Source organism: Ranitomeya imitator, chromosome 6 (assembly GCF_032444005.1).
Source record: "Ranitomeya imitator isolate aRanImi1 chromosome 6, aRanImi1.pri, whole genome shotgun sequence".
In the NCBI taxonomy this organism is placed as follows: domain Eukaryota; kingdom Metazoa; phylum Chordata; class Amphibia; order Anura; family Dendrobatidae; genus Ranitomeya; species Ranitomeya imitator.
The window spans coordinates 452,561,351-452,581,786 of record NC_091287.1 but is presented as its reverse complement, the minus strand read 5'-3'; the positions used below and the strand labels follow the sequence as shown (position 1 = coordinate 452,581,786).

The 20,436-nt window shown below is 42.3% G+C and overlaps 1 protein-coding gene across 1 annotated transcript in view; it reads left to right on the top strand.

Moving 5' to 3' along the window:
• Positions 1–20,436, top strand: part of PREX2 (phosphatidylinositol-3,4,5-trisphosphate dependent Rac exchange factor 2) — a 762,305-nt gene that overhangs the window by 537,450 nt on the left and 204,419 nt on the right. Inside the window, exon 26 of the mRNA XM_069731466.1 lies at positions 18,374–18,547. Within this exon, the coding sequence (XP_069587567.1) occupies positions 18,374–18,547 (174 nt within the window). The remainder of the gene's footprint in view (positions 1–18,373; positions 18,548–20,436) is intronic.

Here is a 20,436-nt window from a genome sequence, read left to right as displayed (position 1 = left end):
CCTTGTCTGCATGGCCCCTTATCCCCATCCTTGTCTGCATGGCTCCTTATTCCCATCCTTGTCTGCATGGCTCCTTATCCCCATCCTTGTTTGCATGGCTCCTTATTCCAATCCTTGTGTGCATGGCTCCTTATTCCCATCTTTGTCTGCATGGCTCCTTATTCCCATCCTTGTCTGCATGGCTCCTTATCCCCATCCTTATATGCATGGCTCCTTATCCCCATCCTTGTATGCATGGCTCCTTGTTCCCATCCTTGTCTGCATGGCTCCTTATTCCCATCCTTGTATGCATGGCTCCTTATCCCCATCCTTGTCTGCATAGCTCCTTATTCCCATCCTTGTCTGCATGGCTCCTTATCCCCATCCTTGTATGCATGGCTCCTTGTTCCCATCCTTGTCTGCATGGCTCCTTGTTCCCATCCTTGTCTGCATGGCTCCTTATTCCCATCCTTGTATGCATGGCTCCTTATTACCATCCTTGTATGCATGGTTCCTTATCCCCATCCTTGTATGCATGGCTCCTTGTTCCCATCCTTGTATGCATGGCTCCTTATTCCCATCCTTGTATGCTTGGTTCCTTATTCCCATCCTTGTATGCATGGCTCCTTGTTCCCATCCTTGTATGCTTGGTTCCTTATTCCCATCCTTGTATGCATGGTTCCTCATCGCCATCCTTGTGTGTATGGCTGTTATGAACAGGTAATTCAGTACCACAATGGACATTGAAGTTCAGAGCACACAAAGTGACATGACAATTACCAAAAACATAGGACGAGCTCTGAGACGTGGGAACTCTGCTGACCGCAATCCCTAATCCTATCACACCACACTAGAGGTAGCCGTGGATTGCCTGATAAACTAACTAGCCCTGAAGATAGAAAAATTAGCCTACCTTGCCTCAGAGAAATTCCCCAAAGGAAAAGGCAGCCCCCCACATATAATGACTGTGAGTAAAGATGAAAATACAAACACAGAGATGAAATAGATTTAGCAAAGTGAGGCCCGACTTACTGAATAGACCGAGTATAGGAAAGATAGCTTTGCGGTCAACACAAAAACCTACAAACAACCACGCAGAGGGGCAAAAAGACCCTCCGCACCGACTAACGGTACGGAGGTGCTCCCTCTGCGTCTCAGAGCTTCCAGCAAGCAAGAAAAACCAATATAGCAAGCTGGACAGAAAAAATAGCAAACAAAAATAACACAAGCAAAACTTAGCTTATGCAGGATAGACAGGCCACAGGAACGATCCAGGAGGAAGCAAGACCAATACTAGAACATTGACTGGAGGCCAGGATCAAAGCACCAGGTGGAGTTAAATAGAGCAGCACCTAACGACTTAACCTCATCACCTGAGGAAGGAAACTCAGAAGCCGCAGTACCACTCTCATCCACCAAAGGAAGCTCATAGACAGAACCAGCCGAAGTACCACTCTCGACCACAGGAGGGAGCTTGGCCACAAAATTCAGAACAGTACCCCCCCCTTGAGGAGGGGTCACCGAACCCTCACCAGAGCCCCCAGGCCGACCAGGATGAGCCACATGAAAGGCACGAATCAGATCGGCAGCATGGACATCAGAGGCAAAGACCCAGGAATTATCTTCCTGACCATAACCTTTCCACTTAACCAGATACTGGAGTTTCCGTCTCGAAACACGAGAATCCAAAATCTTCTCCACTATATACTCCAATTCCCCTTCAACCAAAACCGGAGCAGGAGGATCAATAGATGGAACCACAGGTGCCACGTATCTCCTCAACAATGACCTATGGAACACGTTATGGATGGAAAAAGAAGCTGGAAGAGTCAAACGAAAAGACACAGGATTAAGAACCTCAGAAATCCTATATGGACCAATGAAACGAGGCTTAAATTTAGGAGAGGAAACCTTCATAGGAATATAACGAGATGACAACCAAACCAAATCACCAACACGAAGTCGGGGACCCACACAGTACCTGCGGTTAGCGAAACGTTGAGCCTTCTCCTGGGACAAAGTCAGATTGTCCACTACATGAGTCCAAATCTGCTGCAACCTATCCACCACAGTATCCACACCAGGACAGTCCGAAGACTCAACCTGCCCTGAAGAGAAACGAGGGTGGAATCCAGAATTGCAGAAAAACGGCGAAACCAAAGTAGCCGAGCTGGCCCGATTATTAAGGGCGAACTCCGCCAAAGGCAAAAAGGACACCCAATCATCCTGATCAGCAGAAACAAAACATCTCAGATATGTTTCCAAGGTCTGATTGGTTCGTTCAGTCTGGCCATTTGTCTGAGGATGGAAAGCCGAGGAAAAAGACAAATCAATGCCCATCCTAGCACAAAAGGCTCGCCAAAACCTCAAAACAAACTGGGAACCTCTGTCAGAAACGATGTTCTCTGGAATGCCATGTAAACGAACCACATGCTGGAAAAACAACGGCACCAAATCAGAGGAGGAAGGCAATTTAGACAAGGGCACCAAATGGACCATCTTAGAGAAGCGATCACAAACCACCCAAATGACCGACATTCTTTGAGAGACGGGGAGATCCGAAATAAAATCCATAAAGATATGTGTCCAAGGCCTCTTCGGGACCGGCAAGGGCAAAAGCAACCCATTGGCACGAGAACAGCAGGGCTTAGCCCGAGCACAAATCCCACAGGACTGCACAAAAGAACGCACATCCCGCGACAGAGACGGCCACCAAAAGGATCTAGCCACCAACTCTCTGGTACCAAAGATTCCAGGATGACCAGCCAACACCGAACAATGAACCTCAGAGATAACTTTATTCGTCCACCTATCAGGGACAAACAGTTTCTCCGCTGGGCAAAGGTCAGGTCTATTAGCCTGAAATTTTTGCAGCACCCGCCGCAAATCAGGGGAGATGGCAGACAAAATTACCCCCTCTTTGAGAATACCCGCCGGCTCAGGCAAACCCGGAGAATCGGGCACAAAACTCCTAGACAGGGCATCCGCCTTCACATTTTTAGAGCCCGGAAGGTACGAAACCACAAAGTCAAAACGGGAGAAAAACAGCGACCAACGAGCCTGTCTAGAATTCAACCGTTTGGCAGACTCGAGATAAGTCAAGTTTTTGTGATCAGTCAAGACCACCACGCGATGCTTAGCTCCTTCAAGCCAATGACGCCACTCCTCGAATGCCCACTTCATGGCTAGCAACTCTCGATTGCCAACATCATAATTTCGCTCAGCAGGCGAAAATTTCCTGGAAAAGAAGGCGCATGGTTTCATCACCGAGCAATCAGAACTTCTCTGCGACAAAACAGCCCCTGCTCCAATTTCAGAAGCATCAAACTCGACCTGGAACGGAAGCGAAACATCTGGTTGGCACAACACAGGGGCAGAAGAAAAACGACGCTTCAACTCCTGAAAAGCTTCCACAGCAGCAGAAGACCAATTGACCACATCAGCACCCTTCTTGGTTAAATCAGTCAATGGTTTAGCAATACTAGAAAAATTAGCGATGAAGCGACGATAAAAATTAGCAAAGCCCAGGAACTTCTGCAGACTCTTCAGAGATGTTGGCTGAGTCCAATCAAAAATGGCCTGAACTTTAACAGAGTCCATCTCGATAGTAGAAGGAGAAAAAATGAACCCCAAAAATGAAATCTTCTGAACACCAAAGAGACACTTTGACCCCTTCACAAACAAAGAATTAGCACGCAGGACCTGGAACACCATTCTGACCTGCTTCACATGAGACTCCCAATCATCCGAGAAGACCAAAATATCGTCCAAGTATACAATCAGGAATTTATCCAGGTACTCTCGGAAGATGTCATGCATTAAGGACTGAAACACTGATGGAGCATTAGAAAGTCCGAATGGCATAACCAGGTACTCAAAATGGCCTTCGGGCGTATTAAATGCTGTTTTCCATTCATCGCCCCGTTTAATACGCAGAAGATTATACGCACCACGAAGATCTATCTTGGTGAACCAACTAGCCCCCTTAATCCGAGCAAACAAATCAGACAGCAGCGGCAAGGGGTACTGAAATTTGACCGTAATTTTATTTAGAAGGCGGTAATCAATACAAGGTCTCAGCGAACCATCCTTCTTGGCCACAAAAAAGAACCCCGCTCCCAATGGCGACGATGACGGGCGAATATGACCCTTCTCCAAAGACTCCTTCACGTAACTCCGCATAGCGGCGTGCTCAGGTACAGATAAATTAAACAGTCGACCCTTAGAAAACTTACTACCAGGAATCAAATCGATAGCACAATCACAATCCCTATGCGGAGGTAGGGCATTGGACTTGGGCTCATCGAATACATCCCGGTAATCAGACAAGAACTCTGGGACCTCAGAAGGGGTGGATGATGAAATAGACACAAATGGAACATCACCATGTACCCCCTGACAACCCCAGCTGGACACAGACATTGATTTCCAATCTAATACTGGGTTATGGACTTGTAGCCATGGCAACCCCAACACGACCACATCATGCAGATTATGCAACACCAGAAAGCGAATATCCTCCTGGTGCGCAGGAGTCATGCACATGGTCAGCTGGGTCCAATACTGAGGCTTATTCTTGGCCAAAGGCGTAGCATCAATTCCTCTCAATGGAATAGGACACTGCAAGGGCTCCAAGACAAACCCACAGCGCCTAGCAAACTCCAAGTCCATCAAATTCAGGGCAGCGCCTGAATCCACAAATGCCATGACAGAATAGGAAGACAAAGAGCAGATCAAAGTAACGGACAAAAGAAATTTCGACTGTACCGTACCAATGGTGGCAGACCTAGCGAACCGCTTAGTGCGCTTAGGACAATCGGAGATAGCATGAGTGGAATCACCACAGTAGAAACACAGCCCATTCTGACGTCTGTGTTCTTGCCTTTCAGCTCTGGTCAAAGTCCTATCGCACTGCATAGGCTCAGGTTTATGCTCAGATAATACCGCCAAATGGTGCACAGATTTACGCTCACGCAAGCGTCGACCGATCTGAATGGCCAAAGACATAGACTCATTCAGACCAGCAGGCATAGGAAATCCCACCATGACATCCTTAAGGGCTTCAGAGAGACCCTTTCTGAAAATAGCTGCCAGCGCACATTCATTCCATTGAGTGAGCACGGACCACTTCCTAAACTTCTGACAATAAATCTCTATCTCATCCTGACCCTGACACAGAGCCAGCTAATTTTTCTCTGCCTGATCCACTGAATTAGGTTCGTCGTACAGCAATCCGAGCGCCAGAAAAAACGCATCAATATTACATAATGCAGGATCTCCTGGCGCAAGGGAAAATGCCCAGTCTTGAGGGTCGCCACGTAATAAAGAAATAATGATCTTAACTTGTTGAACTGGGTCACCAGAGGAGCGGGGTTTCAAAGCCAGAAATAGTTTACAATTATTTTTAAAATTCAAAAACTTAGCTCTATCTCCAGAAAATAACTCAGGAATAGGAATTTTAGGTTCTAACATAGGATTCTGAACCACTAAATCTTGAATATTCTGTACATTTATAGCGAGATTATCCATCAAAGAGTACAGACCTTGAATGTCCATGTCCACACCTGTGTTCTGAACCACCCTGATGTAAAGGGGAAAAGAAAGACAGAACACAGTGCAAAGAAAAAAAAAATGGTCTCAGAACTTCTCTTTTCCCTCTATTGAGAAGCATTAGTACTTTGGGCCTCCAGTACTGTTATGAACAGGTAATTCAGAACCACAATGGACATTGAAGTTCAGAGCACACAAAGTGACATGACAATTACCAAAAACATAGGATGAGCTCTGAGACGTGGGAACTCTGCTGACCGCAATCCCTAATCCTATCACACCACACTAGAGGTAGCCGTGGATTGCGCCTAACGCTCCCTATGCAACTCGGCACAGCCTGAGAAACTAACTAGCCCTGAAGATAGAAAAATAAGCCTACCTTGCCTCAGAGAAATTCCCCAAAGGAAAAGGCAGCCCCCCACATATAATGACTGTGAGTAAAGATGAAAATACAAACACAGAGATGAAATAGATTTAGCAAAGTGAGGCCCGACTTACTGAATAGACTGAGGATAGGAAAGATAGCTTTGCGGTCAACACAAAAACCTACAAACAACCACGCAGAGGGGCAAAAAGACCCTCCGCATCGACTAACGGTACGGAGGTGCTCCCTCTGCGTCTCAGAGCTTCCAGCAAGCAAGAAAAACCAATATAGCAAGCTGGACAGAAAAAATAGCAAACAAAAATAACACAAGCAAAACTTAGCTTATGCAGGATAGACAGGCCACAGGAACGATCCAGGAGGAAGCAAGACCAATACTAGAACATTGACTGGAGGCCAGGATCAAAGCACCAGGTGGAGTTAAATAGAGCAGCACCTAACGACTTAACCTCATCACCTGAGGAAGGAAACTCAGAAGCCGCAGTACCACTCTCATCCACCAAAGGAAGCTCATAGACAGAACCAGCCGAAGTACCACTCTCGACCACAGGAGGGAGCTTGGCCACAGAATTCACAACATATGGCCCCCCGTGAGAAAGGCATAAAAAAACCATCCTACTTACCTTCCCTTGCAGCATCTCATTCCGGTGCCAGCAGCTCCTGTGCTCATTAAGGGAATAAATATTCACCTCTCTCCATGCCTATGAATGTGCTGAGAAACTCGGCTTATACACGAGTATATACAGTAGTTTTGTGAGAAAATATTCAGTATAACCCGTTTTTCATAATTTAATCCTTTTGCTCTTTCTAGGATTCTCGGGCCGTGTGTGGTCCAGTGACTGACAGCTGTCTATGTATAAGTGTGTATTGAGAGACAACTGTCAATCACTGATAGGACCACCCACAGGAGCGAGAATCCAGAAAAGAGCAGAGGATTAAATGGTGAAAAACAGGTTATACTGAATCTTTTCTTACAAAACTATATATCGGTCTACTCCGCCCTACCTGCTCTATAACATGGTGCCTGCTGATTAAAATGCATTTTAATGGTGAAAGATTTCATGTAATTTGAATTACTTTAGCTTTACTTTTAGAAGAAGGTGTTTCCGTCCTTATGGAGTCTAATAGAGGCACTATAGTTTTACAGAGCCCCTTAGTAAGCGTTAGTATAAAATATCTGCTCATTTAGCTCACAACTGCTGGCACATCCACATGACCAGTGAAATATGTAATATTACATCTGAGTCGACTAATGAAGTCAAGAGGTGACCATAAACTGTAATACAGATGTGCAGTCGAGATCTCTGTACGTACAGGGATTAAAGGGGGAAAGCCAGGGCAACCCCTTGGATCTGGTAAACAGAATGACTAAGCCTGTCCATGGTAGCCATTTTTACAGATACCAGGTGGCCACGGACAGAACCTCGTTACAATATATGTGCATGCCATAATTAGAATAGATTACCGTGTCCTGTCCACTCCGTATATACTATTAAATGTAGGATGGCTGTGCAACAATTGATGTACTCAATATACATGCGCATGTATATATATATATATATATATATATATATATATATATATATATATATATATATATATATATATATATATATATATATATATATATATATATATATATATATATATATATATATATATATATATATATATATATATATATATATATATATATATATATATATATATATATATACAGCACGGTGGCGCACTGGATAGCACTGCAGCCTTGCAGCGCTGGGGTCCTGGGTTCTAATCCCACCCAGGACAACATCTGACAAAGAGTTTGTATGTTCTCTCCGTGTTTGCGTGGGTTTCCTCCCACAGTGCAAAGACATTTGCAAAGGCATTTGATAGGGATTCTAGATTGTGAGCCCCATCGGGGACAGTAATGATAATGTGTGCAAACTGTAAAGCGCTGCGGAATATGTTAGCGCTATATAAAAATAAAGATTATTATTATTATATATAAGTATATGTATTGTGAGGGTCACTGACACTTTACGTGAGGGGAGATATGTGTCATGAAGATTGCTTTCATCTGTCATCTAGAAACCCATAAATTTCTCTCCAGCATGCTATATGCTGAAGGAGTTAATTAGCCATGTTATGGAACGGGTTTGTAAGTGAGTAGGTAAGAGATGGACGGGACTCCTACTCACCTTATTGCCACCTCAAGGGTGTGTCTGGGATGTTAACTGCACACCCACTGTTTTTTCTTCTCTGGTTGTGGTTTTCAGAGGAGAGACTCCAGATGTGGCTCCAGGTAGACCTGAAGACACATGGTGGTCTGAGTTTACTTTGCTGCTATGGTTTATGCTGTTCCATAATAAGCTAGCAGTTGATTTACCACAAGAATTGTTCCTATGTCTACTTCTGGGAGGAGCGGGGTGAGTCAACTCCTCACAGTATGTATATATGTGTATGGTGAGGCAGTGACCGGTGTCACATGTAGGGGTCACTTTGTGTTCCCCTCCAGGATCCACACGGAGGTGTATTGAGGCCATGGGAGTGCAATGCAGTCACCGGCGTAGTAAGTGTTAGTCTTGGGCAAACTATTTGTCGAAGGCAGATTTAAGAACACTGTTCTGGGCTTTTGTGTTTTGAAATGGACTACAGTGTGGTAGTGGTGCAGTCCATTTCATTCCTGGCCGGGTTTTCCATATGGTTGAAGGTTTCAGGTTCAGAGTCAGTGCCAGTCTGGTGTTTGAAGGAGTACAGAGCAGAAGGCTCAGCAGAGCTCCACCTGTGTGAGGCAAAACAGGCAAGTGAAGCCAAACAGCTAAGGGAGCTGAAGGGCCTGGCACCCAATGCGTACACAGCAGTGCATTCACCCACGGCAACTGGTCTCAGGAGGTGGACTGGCATGTTTATTGGCTGCAAACTGGAGAATAAGGTTCATGGCTGTGATCCGGATAATATCGTGTACTGGGTATTGCTGTGAGTTGAACATTAAAGAGACACTGTACACCGCGGTGTAGTTACCCAGCTTGCCTTGTGCAGGCATGTACTACGGAGGACAGAGAATGAACTTCAATCCAATATTGCAGCCAGCATGCAGCCGGCGGGTAAGGAAAGGGTGAATCAAACACCCGAAAACCCCGCCCCTATGGCTGAAGATTGTTCCCTCCAAATTCAGGTGACAGAGTCCCTTTAAGGAAAAAAGAAATCCAAACCTACAGGGCCCTGTGCTAAAAATTGATCCCCCCACCTCTTTAAAGCATAAATTAACTGTTGTTTATCATATCTTTGGGAAGCTGACTCCAAATTCCCTAGCCACAACCAGGCCTGATTACTGCTATACCTGTTCTCAATAAAAAAAAAAACAACACTTAAATAGGACCTGCCTGACAAAATGAAGTAGACTAAAAGATCCTCAAAAGCTAGAAAATATGGGGCGATCCAAAGAAATTCTAGAACAAATGAAAACAAAGAATTTGATATTTATAAGTCTGAAAAAGGTCAAAAAGGACTCCAATGAACCACAGTGAGAGCCATTATACACAAATGCAAAAACACGGAACAGTGGTAAACTTTCCCAGGTGTGGCTGGCAGACCAAAATTACCCCAAGAGCACATTAATGACTAGACAAGAGGTTAAAAAAGACCCCACAACAACATCCAAAGAACTGCAGGCTTCACTTGCCTCAGTTAACGTCACTGTTCATGACTCCACCATAAGAAAGAAACCACTGCTGAGCAATAAGAACATAAAGGTTTGTCTCAGTTTTGCCAGAAAACATCTTGATGGTCACCAAGACTTTTAGGAGACTACTCTGTGCACTTATGAAATAAAATTTGAACTTTTTGGAAGGTGTATGTCCCATTGTAACACAGCATTTCAGGAAAGGATCATCATACCAACAGAAAAATATGGTGGTGGTAGTGGGATGGTCTGGGGCTGTTTTGCTGCTTTAGGACCTAGAAGACTTGCTGTGGTAAATGGAACCATGAATTCTGCTGTTTACCAAAAAATCCTGTCCAACTATTTGTTCATGACCTCAAGCTGAAGCGAACTTGGGTTATGCTGCAGGATAATGATCCAAAACACAGCAGCAAGTTCACGTCTGAATGGCTTAACCCTGCTGTTTTGGTCGCATTTACTTATACACTTGTAGTGTTCCGGGTCACTATGACCCGGCTTATTAAACCTTGATTTTAGACAATCTAACTCCATTTTTTTTATACTTTTTGCTTACTAGACTGTTTGTGAACATGTTTGGTAGTAAAAAAAAAAAGAAAAATGAACTAGAAATCTTTTTTTTTTGTTTTTATTCTGAAAAAACAGATCCATCCAAAGAGCAAAACGAAAATAGAAAACTACACATATTTTGTAAAAAAAACAAAACAATCAAATCAAACATTTTGTGATAAAAAATTAAAGATAATAAACATTACAATGTGAATATATTTACATGATCATATAAATTTACGGATTCTTGCATGAAAAACAATACACATGATTTTTACATAGAAATGTTTTACAGCCAGAACATGTTATACTCGTCTTGTTGTCACAAGTAGAAGGGCAATAGCTGCATCTTTTTCTTTTGATGCCGGAAGAGGCCATGGGGGTAGAAGCACACAGCTGCTCTCCAAAGAAACTGAAAGGTAACATGTCTGGGCTAGCATATGTGTACTGATAAGAGCAGAGAAGATAAGAACCCTTCTGAAAACAAGCAGATAAGCCAGGAAGACAGACTTACTTAGCAAAAAAAAATTATTTGCAAGACTTTACAGCTCAGCTTTTCAAAAAAAAACAACGACTTAGACAGCGCGTTCTGAGCAGTCCGTTCTGCGCATAATATACACGTGTAGTGCACACCTAGTGATCTCTCCGGATGCACTCAACATTTTAGAATAGACTGCGCACCAAAAATAATCAATATAAAGCCATTTTTATGGTGCACAGATCTCAATGCATACCCCCGGTAGAGCGCGTGTATGACCCCATTGAAATAATTTAGGAAATAAATCAATTGATATACATTAGTAGATGCAATAAATAGACCCAACTGAGGTCATAACTCCTTTATTTCACTGAAAATATGGACTCACAGCTGTAAAAAACGATGTCGGGTCGCTATGACCCGAACACAACAAGTGTAACTTTTTGCGCGTAGCAAAAAGTAAACGAAAAAAAAAAAATACTCATAGGTAGGTCCCCCCAAATGAGGAAAAGTCAAGGAGTCTCAAGTTTTAGAGACTTACAGAAAAAAATCTACAGGGCCGCAAAAAGTCTGTTCGGGTCACTATGACCTGAACAGAACAGCAGGGTTAAGAAAAACAAAATTAAGACTGGAATGGCATAGTTAAAGTCCTGACTTGAATCCAATTGTATAGAGAGAGACTGTAGATAATTGCATAAAATAAATCCAACAATGGAGAAGTAATACTCACTAAAATAATAGAGGTTTCTCTTTCCTGGATGGCGTCCTCCCCAACGCGTGTTTCGGCACGCTGCCTTCGTCAGGTGGACAGAGCTCATAGCAAGTGATCTGATTATTGCCTGTAAGTAGCAGAGCCAATCGGATTATGGCAGCTTCTAGTCTCCCATGGAAACTATTTAAGCATGCCAAAAGTAAAAAAAAATGTTTTAAAAAATATATAAAAAAAAAAATATATATATAAAAGTTCAAATCACCCCCCTTTCTAAGTAAAAAAAAAAATTAAACCTACAGATATTTGGTATTACTGCGTTCAGAATCACCCCACCTATCACTATAAAAAAGAATTAACCTGATTGTTAAACTGTGTAATGAGAAAAAAATGTCAAAAGGCCAGAATTAGTTTTTTTGGGGGTTGCCACAACATTGCATTAAGTGCAATAATGGGCGATCAAAAGATCATATCTGCACCGAAATGGTATCATTAAAAACGTCAGCTTGGCACACAAAAATTTAGCCCTCACCCAACCCAAGATCATGAAAAATGTAGACGCTATGGGTATCAGAAAATGGCACAAATTTTTTTACATTTTTTTTAAAACAAACTTTAGAATTTTTTTCCACCACTTAAATAAGAAAAAACCTAGACATCTTTGGTGTCTATCAACTTGTAACGACCTGGAGAATCGTAATAATAAAACAAACCCTCACATGGCCATTTTGACTAAAAAATAAAAAACCTATGACTCTGGGAAGAAGGGGAGCAAAAAAATGAAAATGCAAAATCAAAATTACCACTGGTCATTAAGGGATTAAAGGGGTTGTCCGGTCCAAAATGATAAGCTTTCATACTCCTGGCCAGGGCCCATCTAGTGGGCGTGACCGCATTCCATACACTTGTATTGAGCGAGGCCGCCCCCTGTGTAGTGATGTGACCATGTAGACGGCGTGGCCAACTATACAAGTGTATGGAAGCAAGGCTCGCCCACGGGCGGGAGTACGTATAACTCATACATACCCTCCCCGCTCAGAAACTAGCAAATGCGCTGGCGGGATTCATAAGTCTGCAGCTACACACAGTGACTGCAGACTTATCGATTTGGAGCAGACAATCCCTTTAATATCAGACAGGACATTATGTACCATTACTGATTTTTCTTTTGTTCTTCCCTTGTCTTTTTATTTTTCAACACATGAATATGTCTCTACAGCTCTTTATTTTTTTGTACATTATTTCCCTTTTATCCAGAATCTAGCAATGTGTGACATATTAGCTCATAAATAGACATATACACACGCACACACACAAATATATTATGAAATGTATACATATAGTATTAGTCATATCTGCGCGTTAGTCAGGATTGTTGAGACTAGTTGCCAGCTTGTAAGTTGTATCTACTGTATCTGGCAATTACCTTGGATCAAATTGTTTTAAGGAAATGGAAAGCCCCAAAGGATCTAGTTAAAGGATCTGCAAAGGGAAAACAGGAAAACTGAGGTTCACAGCAGTCAGGGTGTGAAGTGTTGATTTAGCACATATTCTTCACAGCTTCGAGGACTGGCAACACAAGCACGTTTTATATGTGAACGTTTAAAGGGCACCTGCCTACTAACATTCAATGCATAAAAAAATAATTCTGGTGACGTTTGTTTTTAATACAAAATTAGTTTATAAGGAATGAAGAATCGTGACATAGTGATTAATTAACAAGTTCACAATAATATGTGAAATATTTAATTTCAAGTCCTAAGGCTTTGAATAAGGCCATCCTGTCTACATATGCCTGCGAGGACACAGGGGAGCCAATTGCAGACTTTCACTTTTATTAGATCTCTTGGGCTCCAGAGCACAGATTCCCCAGAGCTGATCTGTCATAAGTTCTCTAATAACTGGTCTCACACCACAGCCATTGACATTGCAGAATGTACTTACTGTATTCCTGGCTTACATATGTCTAATTTCCCTGCGTGGCACAATCTATAAATATTTAATGTCTTAGATATTGCACACATCCAGTGTTGCCAACTTGATATTTTTTTTTTCAAAAAAATCATGGATTGCCTACATTTGTTTACAGAAAATTGGATTATCACAGTAAGTCATTAAAACTTTAAGTGTTATATGTCTACAGTAAAGCCCATAACTGCTGTGAGGGTTGTCTGGTCTTTTGATAAAACTCTGCAGTCACTCTATGTGACACGGTGTCAGGATTCTCCGGTGTCGGCAGAGAGAGCGGGCAGTCATGTGAGCGGAAGTATGCAATATGTATTCATCTGGCCTCATTTTGACCTTAAATACGCAGCCTTACAAAATTTACTTGTATTTAGGGAGGATGCACACGTCTAGTCGGAATGTGTCCAGAAGTATGCATATTTCATTCTCGTGGTCACATGACCTCCCACTTTCACCGCAGCGACCAGAGAATCCTACTGGTGTTCAGTATGTCTTTTGTTACATAGAGTAAAGCACGAACAACCTCTTTAACCCATTAAAGACCGCCGATACACCTTTTAACGTCAGTAGTTAAGGGTACTTAAACCACAGCGCCGTTAATTAATGGTGCTGTGCAAAAAGTGTATAGCGCCCCCAGAGTGAGATTTTCTCTCAGGTCACCGAGACCCCAGAGAACATGATTCGGGTCGGTTTTTACCTACCCCGGTTTTGCGATCGCCTTTATTAACCGTATAGCGGAGACCACAAAAAAAAGGCTGATGTGCCATTTAATTTCTCTCTCCTTTGATGTGATCACACATCAGAGTAAAGAGAAATAGGTTCTCCGATCCCCCCTGGTATCTCCCAGTGCTCCTCGGGCCTCCTACTTCCCTCCCCCATGGGCGCTGCCATCTTCTCCTGGGAAGAAAATGGCGGGTGCATGCATGATGCACCCACCGAGATCTGCCAGCTGACACCCAGCAACAATAGGAACATTTTTCCTATTGGTTTATTTCGGTCACTGTGATAAACCCTATCACAGTGATCAAAATGAAAAAAAATAGCAAACCCCTACTTTATCACCCCTTTAGTTAGGGACAAATAATAAAATAAAGAAAATGTATTGCCATTTTCCCATTAGGGTTAGAGTTGGACTAAAGTTGGGGTTAGGGCTAAAATTAAGGTTAGGGTTAGAGTTGGGATTAGGGTTAGGGTTAGGATTAGGGTTAGGGTTAGGATTAGGGTTGGGATTAAGGTTACGGTTGGGTTAGGGTTAGGTTTGGGATTAGGGTTAGGTTTTGGATTAGGGTTATGGTTAGGGTTGGGATTAGGGTTAGGGGTGTGTTGGGGTTAGGGTTGTGAATAGGGTTAGGGTTGTGATTAGGGTTAGGGGTTTGTTGGGGTTAGTGTTGTGATTATGGTTATGGTTGGGATTAGGGTTAGGAGTGTGTTGGGTTAGGGGTGTGATTAGAGTTATGGTTAGGGTTGGGATTAGGGTTATGAGTATGTTGGGGTTAGGGTTGGAGTTAGAATTGGGGGGTTTCCACTGTTTAAGTACATCAGGGGGTCTCCAAAAACGACATGGCTCCACCATTAATTCCAGCCAATTTTGCGGTCAAAAAGTCAAATGGTGCTCCCTCCCTTCTGAGCTCGGCCATGCCCCCAAACAGTGGTTTACCCCCACATATGGGGCATCATCGTACTCAGGACAAATTGGACAACAACTTTGGTGGTCCAGTTTCTCCTGTTACCCTTGTGAAAATAAAAAAAAATTGGGGGCTAAAAAATCATTTTTGTGGAAAAGAAAATATTTTTTTTATTTTCACTGCTCTGCGTTATAAACTGGGGGTTCAAAGTTCACACAACATATCTAGACAAGTTCATTGGGGGGTCTGGTTTCCAAAATGGGGTCACTTGTGGGGGGTTTCTAATCTTTAGGAACATCAAGGGCTCTGCAAGCGCAACATGACAGCTGCAGACCATTCCAGCAAAGTCTGCATTCCAAAACATCACTACTTCCCTTCCAAGCCCCGACGTGTGCCCAAACAGTGGTCCCCCTACATATGGAGTATCAGCGTACTCAGGACAAATTGAACAACAACTTTTGGGGTCCAATTTCTCCTGTTTCCCTTGTGAAAATTTAAAAAATACGGGCTAATATATCATTCTTGTGGAAAAAAATTATTTTTTATTTTCACAGCTCTACGTTATAAACTTCTGTGAAGTTCACACAACACATCTAGACAAGTTCCTTGGGGGTCTAGTTTCTAAAATGGGGTCACTTGTGGGGGTTTCTACTGTTTAAGCACATCAAGGGCTCTGCAAATGCAACATGATGCCCGCAGACCATACTATCAAAGTCTGCATTCCAAAACTGCGCTCCTTCCCTTACGAGCTCTGCCATGCACCCAAACTGTAGTTTACCCCCACATATGGGGTTTCAGTGTACTCAGGATAAATAGCACAACAAATATCATGGTCCATTTCCCCTGTTACCTTTGTGAAAGTAAAAATTTGGGTGTAAAAAGATCATTTTTGTGGAAAAAATATGATTTTTTTATTTTCATGGCTCTACATTATAAACTTCTGTGAAATACTTGAGGGTTTTTAGTGCTCACCACATCTAGATAAGCTCCTTGGGGGGTCTAGTTTCCAAAATGGTGTCACTTGTGGGGGGCTTCTACTGTCTAGGCACATCAGGGGCTCTCCAAATGCGATATGGCGTCTGATCTCAATTTCAGCCAATTCTGCATTGAAAAAGTCAAATGTCGCTCCTTCCCTCCCATGCTCTGCTCACAAACAGTGGTTTACCCCAACATGTGGGGTATCAGCATACTCAGGAAAAATTTCACAACTGCTTTGGTGGTCTAATTTCTCCTGTTACCCTTGTGAAAATAAAAATTTGGGGGCAAAAATATCATTTTTGTAGAAAAAACTAAGATTTTTTTATTTTCACGGCTCTACGTTATAAATTTCTGTGAAGCACTTGGGGGTTCAAAGTTCTCACCACACATCTAGATAAGTTCCTTAAGGGGTCTAGTTTCTAAACTGGTGTCACTTGTGGGGGGTTTCCACTGTTTAGGCACATCAGGGGCTCTCCAAATGCAACATGGCGTCCGATCTCAATTCCAGCCAATTCTGCATTGAAAAAGTCAAACAGCACTCCTCTTCCAAGCTCTGCTGTGCGCCCAAACATTGGTTTACCCCCACATATGGGGTATCGGCGTATTCGGGAGAATTTGAACAACAAATTTTTTTGGTTCATTTTCTCTTTTTACACTTGTGAAAATAAAAAAAATTGGTTCTGAAGTAAGATGTTTGTAAAAAAAAAAGTTAAATGTTATTTTTTTCCTTCCACAAGCACGTAAAGGGTTAATAAAGTTCTTGAATGTGGTTTTGAGCACCTTGGGGGGGGGGGGGGTGTAGTTTTTAGAATGGTGTCACTTTTAGGTATTTTCTGTCATGTACACCCCTCAAAGTGACTTTAAATGTGAGATGATCCCTAAAAAAATGGTTTTGTAAATTGTGTTGTAAAAATGAGAAATCGCTTGTCAACTTTTAACCCTTATAACTTCCTAACAAAAAAATTTTGTTTCCAAAATTGTGCTGATGTAAAGTAGACATGTGGGAAATGTTATTTATTAACTATTTTGTGTGACATATCTCCCTGATTTAAGAGCATAAACATTCAAAGTTTAAAAATTGCTAAATTGTAAAATGTTTCGCCATATTTGCTTTTTTCATAAATAAATGCAAGTAATATTGAAGAAATATTACCACTATCATGAAGTACAATATGTCATGAAAAAACACTCTCAGAATCACCGGGATCCGTTAAACCATTCCAGAGCTATAACCTCATAAAGTGACAGTGTTCAGAATTGCAAAAATTGGCCTGGTCATTAAGCTGCAAATTGGCTCCGTCACTAAGGGGTTAAGTGCTTCACTGTGAACTGAAAAAAGTCATTAAAATCTTTATCAGTTTCTTAAGCTTTCAACAAATCACAGATGAATTAACTTTTTTTTTTTTTTTTGACGGTCAGAGGAATAAAGTGCCCTGTCTCCAGACTGTTCTGGAATTTCTGGATAGTTGGCTACTCTGCACACATAAGTATAAGGGTATATTTCCAAGGTCAGTAAACGCTGTGGATTGGACACTGCATACATCTGCAGCGTCCAATCTGCAGTGGCCAGATGTTACAGCATAGTGGATGGGATTTTATGAAATCCCATCTCCACTATGCGTGCAGGGACGCCTCCGGCTTCCCTGTGTATACGCACATGTGGTGCGTCTTTATAGACCGCAGCATGTTTATTTATCTTGTAGAGATGCTCAGTCTCCACAAGATAAATAGCACCGTTCTACCTATAGGATGCGGTGATTCCACATGGTTCAATGAACACATGCGGAATCACCGCGCGTACAAAAGCTGATAGCGCTTTGGACGGAGCGGACAAGTGCTGTGTCCTGAGCGCTGCCAGTTTGTGCCCATGCAAACATACCCTAAGAGGAAGTTTCTGTTCACATTGGATGCTTTGGATTCCTCCAAAATTATCAGGCAAAAATGTGTTATTCTGTTGTACTATGTTGTCTGCTCAAATACTAGACAACATGACAAAAATGTGATGGACGGACCCCAATATAGTAAGTAGGATTCACTAGGTTCTGATGGCGCCCAGTGTATAAGGGTTCTGCAGTGAGATAAGTTGACAGAGGAAAAAATCTAGTTGATCTTGTCTTCTGCTTCACCATTGTATTGATAAATCAACCACTTTGGCCCTCAGTAAAGAAAACAGCTTCATCATGTATGTAGCCATTTAGTCCTAAGGCCACGTTCACACGTATTTGGTCAGTATTTGACATCAATATTTCTAAGCCAAAACCAGGAGTGAGTGATAAATGCAGAAGTGGTGCATATGTTTCTATTATACTTTTCCTCTAATTGTTCCACTCTTGGTTTTGGCTTATAAATACTGATGTAAAATACTGACCAAATACCGAATGCTATGGTCATGCAGACAGATTTGGGCAGTGCCAAAAAGTAAAATAAACTCATTCACTTTAGAAAAAAAATGAAGCTTTCCTAAGAAACTATACATTTTTTGTCTTTATGGCAGACTGTTGTCTTCAATAACTTGCTCTCCCAAATGTGAGAGAAAAACAGAAAACGTAATAGCACTGGATGGCGATGAGAAGGGAGAGAAGAACGGCAAGAGAGTCTGCTTTAATGTTGCAGGAGAGGAGCAGGAGGACTCGGGACATGATACCATCAGCAACAGGGACTCCTACAGGTAATTCCTACTTCTATTGAGTCTAGGACTGAGGCAAGGCTTCTGGGTGTGCTGTATACTGTAGGCATAAAATCTATCTAATATATTCAGCCCTCTTCAGTTGTATGAATAAGCATATTTTATACAAAAAAGTAATATCTGCCTCCTCCATAGATTAGAAACTATAAAATTACTATTACAAATGCTTTTCCTCACTGTTTTCTCCATTATGTAGTTCCCCATTACGGCTCAGTGTTGTGTGAATGATTTAGGTCACGTGCAAACGTCGAGTGTTTGGTGAGTATTTTACCTCAGTATTTGTAAGCCAAAACCAGGAGTGGGTGATAAATACAGAAGTGGTGACGTGTTTCTATTACACTTTTCCTCTGATTGTTCCTACTCCTGGTTTTGGCTTACGAATACTGAGGTAAAAAATTCACCAAATACTGAACGTGTGAATGTGGCCTTAAACGGGGAAGCAGCACTATGTGTACTTATGTAAGATATTGCCCGAATGCAGTATTATAGCAGGAGGGGCCGCCATGAACAAGTTCCTGCCACCGCCGGGTACTGAAAAACAAATTTTGCTATTCTCAAGAATCTCTTCATAGGAGGGCACAGGGCCAAAGACTCTTTCATTAACGGCCATAAAGGTTAATGGTTACTGTTGCACTACTTCTTTGGACTGTGTGTCTTTCCTCATTCATGGCATATATACATACATACTGACCTCTCTGTTGAAGGGACCTGAGTTCTTGTTCGTCCATTGTAGGTCTCTATCGAAGCCCAATCCCTAGGTAAAGTGCAAACCCTCCATCTGACAATAGCTCTAATGCTTGCTAAACCTTCTACAAGTCTCCAATTATTCACTGTCGAGCATGGGGAGGCTCAGGTCTAATTCTCTCTGTGGGTCTTTGCCAAACCTTGTTATCTTTTAGGGCCACAGCCTATGCATTGAATTCTTTAATGGGAACACCTGCCTCTTATATGATTACCTCTGCCCAGCAGACGTAGCACACCGCCCCTATGCTACATATACTCTTACACTTCTCTAGCCTATAATGGCATCTCCCATTACATTGTGTAAAATTGCCTAAAATACCAAACATAGCAGGTAGTCACCCTCATTGGGTCTAGTGACAGCTCATTGCCATTACTATAGACCTAGTATTTTGGCTACAATGGTGACATCACATCAACAATGCACCTCACCTCTAAACCCAGTCACTGAGCTCAGCAGTGCATGCTGTCAACTTTGGCATAGCCATCTCCAAGTGAGTGCTGCAAAATTATGCTCTGATGCAAAAAATATTCTGTTCACCTCCGTTTTGAGTTCTGTTTTGAAACAGGATTCATGTGGAATACAGATCCATAACAAAAAGAAGCAAACTGAGGCAGACATGGCCCATTGACTATAAGGAGTCTGGTTTTCGTCATGTGTCCATTCCTTGAATATAATAGAAGGGCTAGCATGTTGTGCATCTTGTTCCGTCCAGAAACCACGTGGTCCCCAATATACACTGCTCAAAAAAATAAAGCGAACACTTAAACAACAGAATATAACTCCATGTAAATCAAACTTCTGTGAAATCAAACTGTCCACTTAGGAAGCAACACTGTTTGACAATCAATTTCACATGCTGTTGTGCAAATGGAATAGAAAACAGATGGAAATTATTGGCAATTATCAAGACACACTCAATAAAGGAGTGGTTCTGCAGGTGGGGACCACAAACCACATCTCAGTACCAATGCTTTCTGGCTGATGTTTTGGTCACTTTTGAATATTGGTCGTGCTTTCACACTTGTAGCATGAGACGGACTCTACAACCCACACAAGTGGCTCAGGTAGTGCAGCTCATCCAGGATAGAACATAAATGCAAGCTGTGGCAAGAAGGTTTGCTGTCTC